At 32.9% G+C, this 13,996-nt stretch overlaps 1 protein-coding gene across 1 annotated transcript in view; it reads right to left on the bottom strand.

The window, feature by feature from the left end:
* The window catches only part of LOC106121310 (adenylate cyclase type 2), a 91,599-nt gene that overhangs the window by 67,465 nt on the left and 10,138 nt on the right, over positions 1 to 13,996 (bottom strand). Inside the window, exons 2-5 of the mRNA XM_013316919.1 lie at positions 13,850 to 13,995; positions 9,671 to 9,877; positions 7,050 to 7,178; positions 6,141 to 6,335 (exon numbers count right to left, since the gene is read on the bottom strand). Of these exons, the coding sequence (XP_013172373.1) occupies positions 6,141 to 6,335; positions 7,050 to 7,178; positions 9,671 to 9,877; positions 13,850 to 13,995 (677 nt within the window). The remainder of the gene's footprint in view (positions 1 to 6,140; positions 6,336 to 7,049; positions 7,179 to 9,670; positions 9,878 to 13,849; position 13,996) is intronic.

Raw genomic sequence — 13,996 nt, forward strand, 5'->3', positions numbered from 1 at the left:
GATCCACAGAGTTTTATCCAAATGTAAATCAAACATCGAAAAACACATTTGTACATGGCGGGATTCGAACCTAGGACCGGCATATTGTAAGTCAAGTGCTTAAACCCTAAGCCACCGATTCGGTTGTTTAATTTACGGTAACATTTTCTTATGTAAGTCAACGACTGTTTGAATTCCAATTGCAAAAAAATAAACTTAAGATAAAGACTTTAATATGAACTTAAACAAAAACGGGCTGTTCTTTTAAGTTTTTATTTAATCTTAATTTATTTATACATACATACATACATTTATCATAAATTATGTGTAATTGCTTTGTATAACTCAACAAAGACGTTAAGCGTGTATGCAAATTAAGTTAATTAACATGAAATTAACACAATTTTAAGCCTATAAAAGCAATATTAATTATTAATAGTGCATTGAAAATGGAATGGCGGATCTACATGGCATTTTCATTGTGAAATATCAATGGTCTAATTTAATCGCGAGTACATAAAGTACAGTACAGTTTTGTTCAATACTTATTTAGCACAAACGATAATTTAACTTTGAAATATAGGGCACTATAAAGAGTGCTAATTACTTATATTATGAATGCGAATGTTTAGATGGATGTTTGTTTGAATGTGTCTCCAAAACGGCTGCATAGATCTCGCTGAAATTTGGCATAGATGTAGAACAAAGTCTGGAAGGACACATAGGCTCCTAATTTTTTTTAATTCCGCGCGGAAGGAGCTGCGGGCGACATGTAGTATACATATACAGTGATAGGTTAAAAGCCTACGGTAACTCAGGAGATACTAGGCCTTAGCCAACGGCAATGACCTCGTGCAGGTTGGTGGACTTCATACACATTTGAATTTCTTCACTAATATGTTAAAGGTTGCATCAATATTTGGAATAAGGAAGGAATAGTTCCAATTTTTTAGAACAATATAATCAAAATGTCATTGAAAAGCAGCAAATAATACGAACGACTGAACGGTTGAGTAAAGTTTAGCTTAGAAAAAATATCAAAATGTTTACTGATATTTTTTAATTAATTTACATAATAATATAAGTGTTAAATACTGGTGAGAATAGAAATGCATTCGCTGGATACCTTATTAAACCTTATAAATGTCTTCCTGACTACACAGGCATAGCGTAAGGACTCATAACAGTATCCGCTGCGCTTTCTAAACTTTAAATTCACGACATGTAACTCAAACGTGATGAAATTTAGTAGCCAGGTACTTCAATGGACAAACGTAATATAATATTTAGGTGTCTTTATGTAATGTAGTTTAGAGGTTATTATAAAAAATCAAATGTAACCGATTTTTAAATTTGGATATCTTTAGTTTTTTAAGTAATATTGATAATGTAAAAAAGAGTTAAAATGCACTACAATTAAGGGGTCTAACTCACAAAGGTCGCAAAGTCTCGGAACATCGGAAGTTTTACGTCAATAGCAACACGTATGTGTGAAGCGATTGATGATCTTCATTTATTTTTTTCTTGTCTTTTACACTTACTTTGAAAAAAATTGTGACGTGGAAAGATTGAAAAACACTGAACTTACTATACCGTCTAAAATCATTTTGTTTTCACTGTTTTGTCAAAAAATGACATGGATGACGTTACAGAAGTTTTCATCTCAGAAACCCACGGTAAACAATGTGATGAACTCTATGATGACGTAATAGTGTTCTACAATTCATCACCACAGTTAACTATTAACCTATTTACATTAGGCAGTGAAAATAGAAATTGATGAGTCAATGTCAATATTTTGGCTTCTTGTGCTAATTTTAAGTTCGTAGTAATTTAATTTACAACTTTCTTTTCCGGTCAAATATGGTTGTGGATTAGCGAAATTTTTTTACATCTTTTCTAATGAAACACTTTCAATCTTAATAGAAAAGAAACTTAGGTAATAAAAAGTATTTACTTCTTAATAAAAATAGAATTGAAATTACTCGCTGCAAAATTTAGAACCATCAATTTAGTTTTAGCATCAAAAATTGTTAAGGTTCGGCGTCAAAGTTTAGATAATCTTCCTTATTTGGGGTTCCGTACCTCATAGGAAAAAAACGGATCCCTTATAGGATCACTTTGTTGTCCGTCCGTCTGTCTGTCAAGTCTTTTTCTCAATATCTCTTTATAAAGCTGGAATTTATATCAAATACTCAGGTCTGCGGTCGCTAGATGCTGTAAAAAATAAAACTTTTAAACCAATGCAATCAAAAGATACAACCGTTTACGTCGCAAATTTTCGACTTTCGCAAGGGAATCAAAACCTACAGGGTACTTCCCGTGAACTTAGAATCTTGTTTTAAAGAATACAAACAAGCAATAACTGGCAGATAACAAAAATCGGCAAACATAATGTGATGAACAAACAAACATACTCCTAACCCGAATATTGTTATCTTAAAGTGCACATATCTCTGGCCTAGAGAACTGAAAATCTAAATAACTAAAGCAGCTATACTATGAAAGGTAATCACTCAAGTTTATGAAACACAGATGACATTTGGTACTAAAAAAGATCGTTAAGATGATCTTAAAAACGATGAACGAACGGTTTTTATCGAATGTATTACCCTTATAAAATAATCTAATGCCATCTAAAAATAAATAAAAACTTATTATAAAAAGTTTTTATTATCAAATTATTAAATTTTTTATTGCCGGAATAGTTTATTCATTAATTTTATATACAGTACATAATTTGAGTCACGACAGTCTCAACTTAATCTTTACAATGGAAAGGAGAGCCAAGAACATATGATTCAATTTCTTGCAGATGCCAAAGATATGACTCAACTTAACAAAATAAACACAATGTCTTGTTTGTCGTTAGCGGGATTATTAGCGTACAAGAGTTTAACAACCGACCTGATTATCATCTCTCATCTACTGTTCTGTTTGAAGTAAACACAATAGGACTTGGTCTTCCAAATAGAGCTGTTAGTAATCATATTCTTAATCAAATCATCACCGATCTATAAATCAAAATCTTCTTGTCACGTGCTCCTTTTTCTCCTCATTCATTCCAGCTAATGCTCCTGCAGTCGATATCAATGTTACCATACTATTTTTCCTTAATAAAAATTATATACAAAGAACTATAGGCATTATAATGTTTTGCTTCTCGTATAAAACCGGAACGGGTTGCCAATATTATTAATATTCTATAACTACTTGGTATAACATGTTTTTCAAAAAATAATAAAACTATTTAGCTGCGAAGCAGAATTTGTAAATCTAATACATTCGTTTTTTGACCTCTAACATACCAGACTATTTCTTACCCATGTCTTTGTCTGTTTAGAAGTTGAATTATCGAAAAACCTGAAATTTATACTCAATTACTATAGTAAAGTGCTTCTTTTAATTATCAGGAAATTCTGCAAGAGAAAATTACTGCTACACTTTTCCCCCTCCAATTTCGTTACCTACGTAGAGTATGAATTTTTTCTTGCCTACGTAATAAAAGAAATCATCAACCTGCCCTTATCCCTGTTGAGGGTCGACACAGTAAGTACTACTCCTCCATACATCTCTATCCGCTTTAATATCTGAATACACACCCTTCTTACGCATATCCTCTTTCACACGATCTATCCATAATTTCTTTGGTCTACGTAATAAACACAAAATAGCAAGTCTAGTGTAATATGTTTCTACTTTTATATATTTAGATAGATAATCTGATTTTTAGTAAATTATTCACTTTATCAACTCATTAATTTATATTTAAATAATTTGAATTTATATTTTGAAATTATGCGTTATTTATTCAATTTTATTTTAATAAAGAGAAGAGATTAATATTTTTCTATGCTCAAACTAAAAAACTACTGAATTACAAAAATTGTTTTGGTTATACAAAGATAAATTAACACTTAGTAATCAAGTAATAATTATAGGCTATATTTATACCTAGGTTTTTTTTTTAAATTCAGCTCGGATTCCATTCCATTTATATAAGACAATTTATAAAATTACTTATGTACTTACTTAATTATTTATGTAAATTACAAATCAATTTACAGACACAATATTTCTGACCTAAAAAAAATTAACTAGAAGTATATTGTAGAGAAAATTATTTTTGTCTTTACCATTTGGGTTAAACGACTCACTTAACACTTTCAATGAAAGTTATAGTTGAGATAAATTCTTTTTAAATTCGTGACTTTACACTTGGTATGTAACAAAATGTTTGACTTTTAAGTAGGTGACCAGAATTCATCTAATATAGTGACTAAATAACGGAGACTGTAAAGAAAGTCTGCAAAAAAGACAAAAGAAATCATGATGTATTTAACATATTTGAACATACTGTATTCTTTTTAAACATTATATTGTTGTCTTTTGCTAGTTTTTATACGTAGCACATATAAAAACAAATTAACGTCTTTCCCACGGTAATCGGTTACAAGAATATAAATATCCGATCATCACTTTACTTGTAGAACATTTATATTTTCGTTTAAAAAAATTAAAAAAACGCAAAAAATACATTTCTGATGAACAAATTATGTTATGTGTTCCTATTTAAATTATCTAAGATCAGTCGTCAAAATATAAAAGTGCGTGTGTTTGCGTAATTTTCAAGATTCAATTTTCTGATTTGGCACAGAGTATTAAGGTGACGACAAATTCATTTTAATGTTATTGTATACATAAATCCACATTTTTTTTTATTAAAAAGATGATTAAATAAAAACAGCCTGTTCAATTCAACAGTTCTTTAAATATAAATAATAGGTGTCGACCGCAAGTCCATTCGTGTAGAGTAAAAAATATATAGCCTATGTGTTCTTCCAGACTATGTTCTACATCTATGGCAAATTTCAGCGAGATCCATACAACCATTCTGGACATACCTTCCTTGTTTTTTTTTAAAAGTTACTAATACTTTTAAGGCGATGACATATATGAGACATATGTCATCGCCTTAAGGCGTTATATATAAGTATATAATTACGTTATTTATGAGTAATTCTCATTACTACTTAGAAGTATTGCGACAAAATGAAATATTAAGTCAAGGTTCATGACTCATTTATTTACACAAATATTTCACAGACTAAAAATACAGTAACCAATGTATTTGTCCTGATTTTATATTGATGAAAATGTCACGTCACTTCAGTGAAAGTACAGATGAGTTCACAATAATGACTTCATAATAATTTGAAGCGGTAACACCATACATTTGAATTTTTATAAGATAAGTCCTGAAATTATATTTATTAAAAAAATAGAAATAGGATTTCTACAAGTCACTTACTTTTAGTGTACGGAAAATATTGCTAGAAAAGTAAACGATTTAGGTAAAATAAGGTAAGGAATAAAGTGTTGTAAATACACTAATTCATTATGATATCTACGAATTAAGAAAAATAATTCTAAATAGACGAAGAGTTAAATGATTTCTTTTATCGCTGTGGAGAATTAGGACATTCCACAAGTTGCATCACAAGTATGGTCACTGCAGTAGTGTCGTATGTCCCCAATTTGTTATATCGATAAAAGGTCCAATGATTTATGTCTTATATAGTGTTGAGTTTCATCTCAAAACTGTCAAGACATCGATAGAGGTCAGCTGGCTCGAGCGTGGATAAATTTATCCTGTACTAAACTTTGATTGACGAGCTTTAGTGCTTTTGTAACTTTGTAATAACTAAATAATAAAGTTGTATCTAATGTCGTTTAATAAAAACGAATTAGAACATACCGTTTTTTAACTTTATACTATTTTTCTCACTTAAATGTGTATGTCAATAAATGACTTATCTTTTCCCCAAAACTTTATAAACGTACGGACAATTACAAAAATGTTTTTTGTGCAGAACTTGATATAACTATTTATGCAAATCCCCTTACTACTTGCTTTCACAAGCGCCTGTCAAAACTTTGCACTAAATAAAATGCTATAAATATTTGCTAGCACATTTTTGCAAGGCACAATTTTATGTTAAAATGTACTTTCCCAGGATCTTAACATTAAAAAAATCTAGACTATTCAATTACACTACTTATGAAATTAAAATACCCATAATAATTTGACTGCCAAAACATTTTACAAGACACTATCAAATAATTCTCGTAAGACCTAATAAATACTATTATAATCTTACCTCAGCAGCAATGTAGGCAGGAATTACAGACAGTAGCAGTCTCTCTTGCTGCTCCCGCTCGCACTCCAGCTTAACGCGCTGTTCCAGACAGGTCCTGGTTCCTGCGAATGTGTTTCTGTGAGCGCGCTCCGTCAGCACTCGGTAGTACAGCCCTATCCCACTGGCTGTCAGTAGAAGAGCCAGCTCACATGTAAGCTGGAAAAAGTAAATAGTTAAAAAACTTTGAAGGTTAATTGTGGAAATAGTAGTCTACTATATTTATCACAAAGGAGCCCGTAAATTAATTGGAATTTAGATGAAAAAAACATTTTGCAGCGTGTATCTAGTTACATCAAAAGATAAATTCATTCAAAGAGCTGTTAGTATAAGTTGCGACGTAATGTTACCTAGATCAAAGTCATAAAATTATACGAAAAATGCAATATAAAATATAATGTTAGTTTGTAAGACAATATATAGTACTTGTACGAGCTCTTGTGTCGTTAGTTTTAAACACATTCTCTTCCAAATGTCTTAACATGGAGAATGTGTGAGACATTCTAACGTAAAATGTTGTATTTAATATCGCGACAAAAGCTACTTATTTCTTAAATTTTAACATTCTTAAGAAAATCTTGATATTATAAAATAACCACACATTCTCAATTTATTTTTACAGTATACGACACATTTGGTTTTACACGGCGCCTGACAGTTTACGATAAGCAACTTTCAGTGCTCGCGTGCTCTTGCTATAAACTTTTGCATTCGCGTGATTTTAAAAATTGTTTTACGTTTATAGTTCGCAATTACTGTGATAAAATGCTATTTGTGGTGGTTCCATTTTCCATGGTTATAATTTATAATTAAACTTAAAGCTTATTATAAGCCTTTTTACTATGATTATGCTCCAGATTGTCAAATACGAACCTGTTGGTAGAATTGATCCTCTTGACCCGCAGGGCCCAGTCCTATGGCGACTCCCATATACGCTAATATAAGACACGCAGACATACCCAGTGCAATTCGTCTTGCTATAGGCATCATTGTATGCACCATCTAGACAAAATAAGAATAAACTATTATAATGCGAAAACAAAATCACTCATGTGTCGCAACGGTTTGTTTACCATATGTCTAAGCTTGGTTCATGACGTTTTGGATATGTCAAAATCGACCAGCTCTTACTGCTAGAGCCACCTACTGACAAACAGCGAGAACTTAGTTGCGCACTTAATTAAAAACTACCAAATTATTAAGAAAATGATGCCACATTGCATCTGTCTTCCAGGACAGATTACCTAGAAATACTAACTGTATTTTTGGGTATGTTTAAAGCATAAATAGTTAATAATGTATTAGTAACAATGCATGGAATGTAATAACTAATTAGTTAAGTCGGGATTGCAATGATTGGATTCTAATTACTATAGAAATTCAACATGAAATTAATTACTCTATACTCTAACGTATTAGAGAATTGTGTTTAAATTCAGTGGTTTAAAGATAATTGGAGCAAATTATTATGAAACTCAAAGAAAATAAAAGTATTTTGTTTACGTATATATAAGGTGATGCGTGACAATGAATTGACATAATACAGGATGTTTAATTATTCATTTACGTATACTTGGAACCTAGGACTCTGTAGAAACCATAGGTTATAGACCTGGGCTAAAAGATACCTTACGTAAACTGACGTTGAAAGCTTAACTAGATTTAGAACTAATCTCGTTAAAAACTTTAAACTAATTCTCTTTAAAACGATTGATCCTGAATCCTTCAGAACTTTTGTCGGAATTCAAAAGAATAAAAATATTTTTAAGTAATTTTTCACAAAAACTTTTGATAAGATTAAGAAGTTAAGAAGTTTAATTTCTTACACTTTGACACGTTTTGTCGCGTTTTACTTATATTTAGACACCTCCCAATGCCAAATACATCTATTATTAGGTTAAAGATTTTAAAAATAGGAAAATTATAAGAAAAAAACTTGTGATAAATAAAATTCAATTGTCATGATAAACGTTAAAAGTATGGATTAGTACATATCGTTTCTAGTGGTTACCCTCGGACGAATACTAACCCGTCAATTTGTCGAGCAAATACTGAAGGGATAAAAAAAGCAACGTTGAAAATTCAATTTGTAACATCGAATTGCGGATGTCGCTGTAAGCATAGGAACACCATTAAAATACCTTTTAGCGGACTAACTCAATAAAATGTACACCTGAACTTTACTTTGTACATTAAAAGTGTGTCCAGTTTGCTAAAATTAACATCTGTAAAGCTTCCATGATTGGTACCATGTATATTCGCGTACTAACGAATTTATATTATTTCTGTTAATGTAAACGGTCAGTCGCCCGCGACTGCGCCCGCGTGGCATGAAAATACAATTTCTTTCCAGCAATTATTCGTATTTTTCTCACCTTTTAAACCTTCCCTAGACCTCTACGAAAATTTCAAGACCAAGATAAGATAAGACCGTTTAGCCGTTCTCGAGACTAACGAACAGCAATTGATTTTTATATGTATTAAGAAGTTATATTTCTCAATCTAATCAAACATAGTAAACATAGAGCTACGGCTCGTTAGTTGACAAAATATTTGAGCCGCAACATGTAGGGTAAAGAAAAACAAACAACTCGCCGGGTCAATTGTCTTGCGTTGCCAAAACTTTGCTTTTTGTTTTTAGGGCACGTGCTAAAGTTTTGATTTAAAAGTTCACATTTTGCAGGTCACGGTAAATCCGCGATGAAAATTTTAGAAACCATATTTTTAATATCACAACAAAAACGACAATGAAGGATAGGATAGATGCACAAAATATTTAAAACAAATGGAAAAAAAATGTTAATTAAAAGTACAAAAAGGGTCCGACTTCAGGTTAATTTCAGCCGTTAGTAGTTTTAAAATGTCGTAGAGTTAGTAGTACGATAAACCTTTCGCTGTCATTTTCACGTTTACAACATCGTTTAGAGTTTATAAATCACCAAGTCATTAGGCGGTCGCTTTGAGAGCCCTACGAGGGAAATTGAATTTCCAACGGAAGTGTTTTTTCCCGCGCTAATTGCCCTCTCCGATGTCCGAAGGGAACAAAGTGGCGGGCATTGTGTCGGAAGTGATGCGTTTTATATTGAAGATTTTTTACAACAATAAAGTTAATTTTGTACCAACAATGATTTTTAACGTCTGAAGCAATAAGCAATTGTATAAAAGTAAATTTTCTTTTATTGAAAAGTGTTTTTGTAAAAAAAAATTAATCTAGTAATAAATTTAACGCCTTCCTCATTGACTTGATAGTAAGTTTTTGTACGTTTTAAATGTTCACTCACATACGTATATTTTGTTAATTATTAAGTTACATCGAATTGTACGTAAGTTCCCTTGTCAGTTGTGGATTTTGGTTGGCAAAACTGAAAGTTATGTCGATTTCAGCCGATTTATTTTAAGACTGATATCACTCATCATTTACTCGCTATCCCTATCACTATTAGTGCCAGTTTTTATATGCTATGCCTAAAAAAAATTATGGAGATCTTATTTACCAGTATGAGTGCGAAGAGCGGCAACGGCGCATGATGCGTCGCCATGAGTGTGCCAGCACCGAGGCACAGCGTGACGAGCAGCGAGCCGGCCAGCGCGAGCGCCTCGCATTCTGCAGCAGCCGGCAGCAGCGCCAACGCCAACACCGCGCCCAATACACACACAGTCACTGACAGAGTCGACACCGCCTTCACTTGTGATGACAGCTCCTAAACACAGATAAAGACTTATTACGGTACTCATTATGGTATTTTCATTAATGTTGGCGGACTTATGTCTGATTTGGCCCAACCATTGTAGTCCGCAGCATATTGCTAAAGGCTCGTACCATGCCAAATAGGAAACCGTAATATGTTTCCTTACACTCAAGAGTTTAGTTGTAAACGTAATATGATTTAGGAGCTCGATTAATAAATAATAAAGCAGGTAGACCTCAATGGTTTATGTACATTTTTCCGAAAAAATATGCATCTCTGTTTAATTTTTTTTTTGGGTTAAATTTCAGTTCGTTTCTGTTCAAAGCGACGTCATTTTAGTGTTGGTTAAGAAATGTACGTATAATTCTCTATCCCCCAAATCCCAGATCAAATTTAATCTCAGTATGAATGGTGTATTTGTACACTGGATTAAACTAGTTCTGTCCGGAAAAAATACATTTAACTTTCAGTAGCTTCATCACTTTTATCATACACCAAATTAAAATGTTACCGTCCCGAGGTGTCTAGGGAAAAATATTTGTCAGCTGTAAAGTAAATTGAAGTTTGTTTAATTAACCTTAGGGTTTTCTTAGCAGAACTTTAGTGTGTGTGGTTTTGCATATTGCAACTTTGTTTATATTTAATAGCATATGTTTTTTATGTGACGTCATGTAGTTTTATTTAACTTACTGAATATTACAATTAAGCAATTCACAACGCTTTTATTAAGACCAATTTTGAAAAGGACCTTCATTAGATGTTGAGTCATAGAGGGATTTTCCCAGAGTTCATTGCACTTAGTAAAACGTAAAAACATTTTATTTAAATCAAACAAAGCAGAAACTTATTAAAAACATTTTAATGTTCACAAGAATAAATATTTATAATAATAATTTAAATTGAAATTGTCTCGACAACTGTAGAAATTTTCATTTAAACTTTAGCGAGAGAAGTTGAATCTGCAAGATTTTCTTTCAAAACACATTAATATAGAGCCCATAGTTTTAGTGCTATCTATAAACCATAGATAATTTACGTAAGTAATCACTAGGATTAACAATCGACAATCGTCGTCCAAAAAGTTGTGTTTACTTCAAAAATTACTCTAGCATATCATCAGCTCACTATAATGGGGTGACTAGGCCATAGTCAACCACGCTGGCCAAGTGCGGGTTGGTTGACTTCACACATATCTTTAAATTTCTTCTCACATATGAGCATTGCATCACGATGTTTTCCTTCACAGTAAGAACGTCGGATAAATGTAGATATGCAAATCAGAAATCGAAAAACATATTGGTACATGGCGGGATTCGAACCCAGGACCTGCAGATTGCAAGGCAAGTGCTGCCGAGCCTGCTACCCCTGAGCCAAAGACGCTCTAGCATATACTCGAATGATTTTATATAATTAAACTACGAGTTCCATTGTTGGTATAAATTAGTGTTCGCTTGTGGAGAGGATTAATCAAAGACAGTGGTGAGATCATGTCATCTACTAAGTAAGTATGTGAAGTAACAACCACAATGGATGACACATGTTAGTATATACCGTGAAGATGAAAAAGACGATAATCATAAAAATACTCTTTGGTCAACGAAATTTTAGAACAAAATAAACACGAGAACTATCTGTCGCCCGCAACTCCGTGTGTGCGGAATTGAAAAAACCTAATTACAAGCCAATGTGTTCTTCCAGACTATGTTATACGATCTGCAGATGCCTTCAAACAAACATCCGTCTATCCAACTAAATATTCGCATTTATAATATTAGTAAGATTTATATTCTAATGGTTAATAGACAAGGAAAAGAAGGCGAGAAATATAGAGATTAAATAATACTGGCAGTTGAAGTATTAATAATTAAAAAAATAATGTCATAATCCGTACATCTTTACATCGTGGTATTTACATTGCCTTTAATTGACATGTCACTAATTACAATATGACCTTTGGACACATTTTCTACCAATTTTATTCTCTTTTACAATACACATAAACATTTACCTTCATTCTTTTTAGGGTTCATACCTCGAAAGAAAAAACGGAACCCTTATAGGATCACTTTGTTGTCCGTCCGTCTGTCTGTCAAGACCCTTTTTCTCTGGAACACGTGACGGTATCAAGCTGGAATTTATTTTTACTTTGATACAATCAGATTGGTAGTGAGTCCGGGCAATCAGACTGTATCTATCAGAAGACTCGGAGTGAGATCACTTTCATTGGTAATTCGATCATCCGAAGCTCGGATAAAGTAATTCTATTATAATTGCACACGGAATTTTTATAATGAATTTGTGATATATAAAATGGCGGATAAAATTGTTGGTTTTATATTTTAAAATTATATTATAAAAATAGAAAATTTTTGCTTTTAAAGCAATATAACACTTTTAGACATTAATAGTTACAATCCTTTGGCGCGCTTTCTTTATCAAGTGTCAGATTGATTAGTGAGGGGACATAAACGTTGACATTTTAAGAAGGATAGTGTTGCGCCTGTACACCGGCACAGTGTCGGATTTTCTTCCTAACAATACATAAATCCTAATCCAAAAATTACAACTACTTACAATAAATCGGAAATTAAAAAAAGGGAAGGATTAAAGAGATTATAAAAAGAGCAATTGGTTAGTAAACAAAATAGGATTCATAATAAACATATGTTAAAAGCATTTATTAGTCGAAACCAAATCAAAGATCGTCTTATCAGAATCTATTAATTTTCCAATTCACTGAAAGGACTGAATAGACCGGGAGCGTTATCCAATGCAGTACACAGCTGTGTACGTCGGATACTGGAGGAGGCTATGTTAATGCAATTTCTGTACACACTGAAAGCATTGATCCATCTCCATTGGCGTATTGCAAGGCTTTTGATGTTTAATTGAAGTTAACAGATACAGAGACGTCTCGTCTAATAGTTGATATGCAATACACCCTTAGGACAGTATTAAAGCTAATTGAGAAACATATATACAAAGGATGAGTAAATTTTATGGAATTTCTTTTAAAGTAGAAAAACGTAACATAAATCTACCATCATCATCATCAGCTCACTGTACGTCCCCACCGAGGGGCTCAAAGCCTACCCTAAGTCAAGGGTGATTAGGCAATAGTCAACCACGCTGGCCCAGTGCGGATTGGTTGACTTCACACATATCTTTGAATTTCTTCTCAGATTTGTGCAGGTTCCATCACGATGTTTTCCTTCACCGAAAGAACGTCGGATAAAAGTACATATGTAAATCGGAAATCGAAAAAATCATTGGTACATGGCGGGATTCGAATCCAGGACCTGCAGATTGCAAGTCAAGTGCTTGACCACTGAGCCACCGACGCTCTCATCATCGACATAAATCTATGATTAACAATAAAGACGATGTTTTTAAGAACTATCAATTTATCAAACTATAAATGCTTCATGTAAGTTTTTTTTTTTCATAGAACTTGACCATTGTATTCTTACCAAAATTACCTTGCGGTGAAGCAAAACACTTTTAATTTAAAGAATAGAAAATTTCACAAACATTTGAGATGACAAAATAAAATAAAACCCTTACTAAAACCGGCCAAGTGTACACATTAAGTGATGAACTTAACAGCTAAGTGCATTAGGTGCAGCTTAATCTCGTGTGTCGGTAATTAAGTTGGCCGCGTGTACGAGGCTTCGGGGCTTTAGGGGAGAGGCTCTATGCAATTACTGCATAAGTGACCACTTGCCTTAGCTGTGCTTAGCTATTTGTATTACTTTCTACTGATTAAATACCAAATAACTATTACTATCTTATGTCTAACATTTTACTAGTATAGTACTAAACGATTACTTTATCAAGTGATGAATCTATTTTGCATATAGCTCAGCAGCTCATACATGTCTCCACTGACGGACTCGGTGCCTATTCAAGGATTGACTAGGCTCCGAGTAGGAAATGATAGCGAGCCGTTATAAAGTTTGGATAGGATACACAATGATTACTGACCTGAGCATGCAGCACGCAAACAGCACAGAGTAACGCAGCGCAGCACAGCAACGTGACGCAAAGAGCAGACACGAACAGAGCGTGCTTTAGTCTGACGCAGTATCTTCTGTACAGAGCTTCTAGCTCCAGCTCCGTCCCCTCTTCCTC

The sequence above is a fragment of the Papilio xuthus genome, unplaced genomic scaffold, assembly GCF_000836235.2.
Source record: "Papilio xuthus unplaced genomic scaffold, Pxut_1.1 DF826945.1, whole genome shotgun sequence".
Taxonomy (NCBI): Eukaryota; Metazoa; Arthropoda; class Insecta; order Lepidoptera; family Papilionidae; genus Papilio; species Papilio xuthus.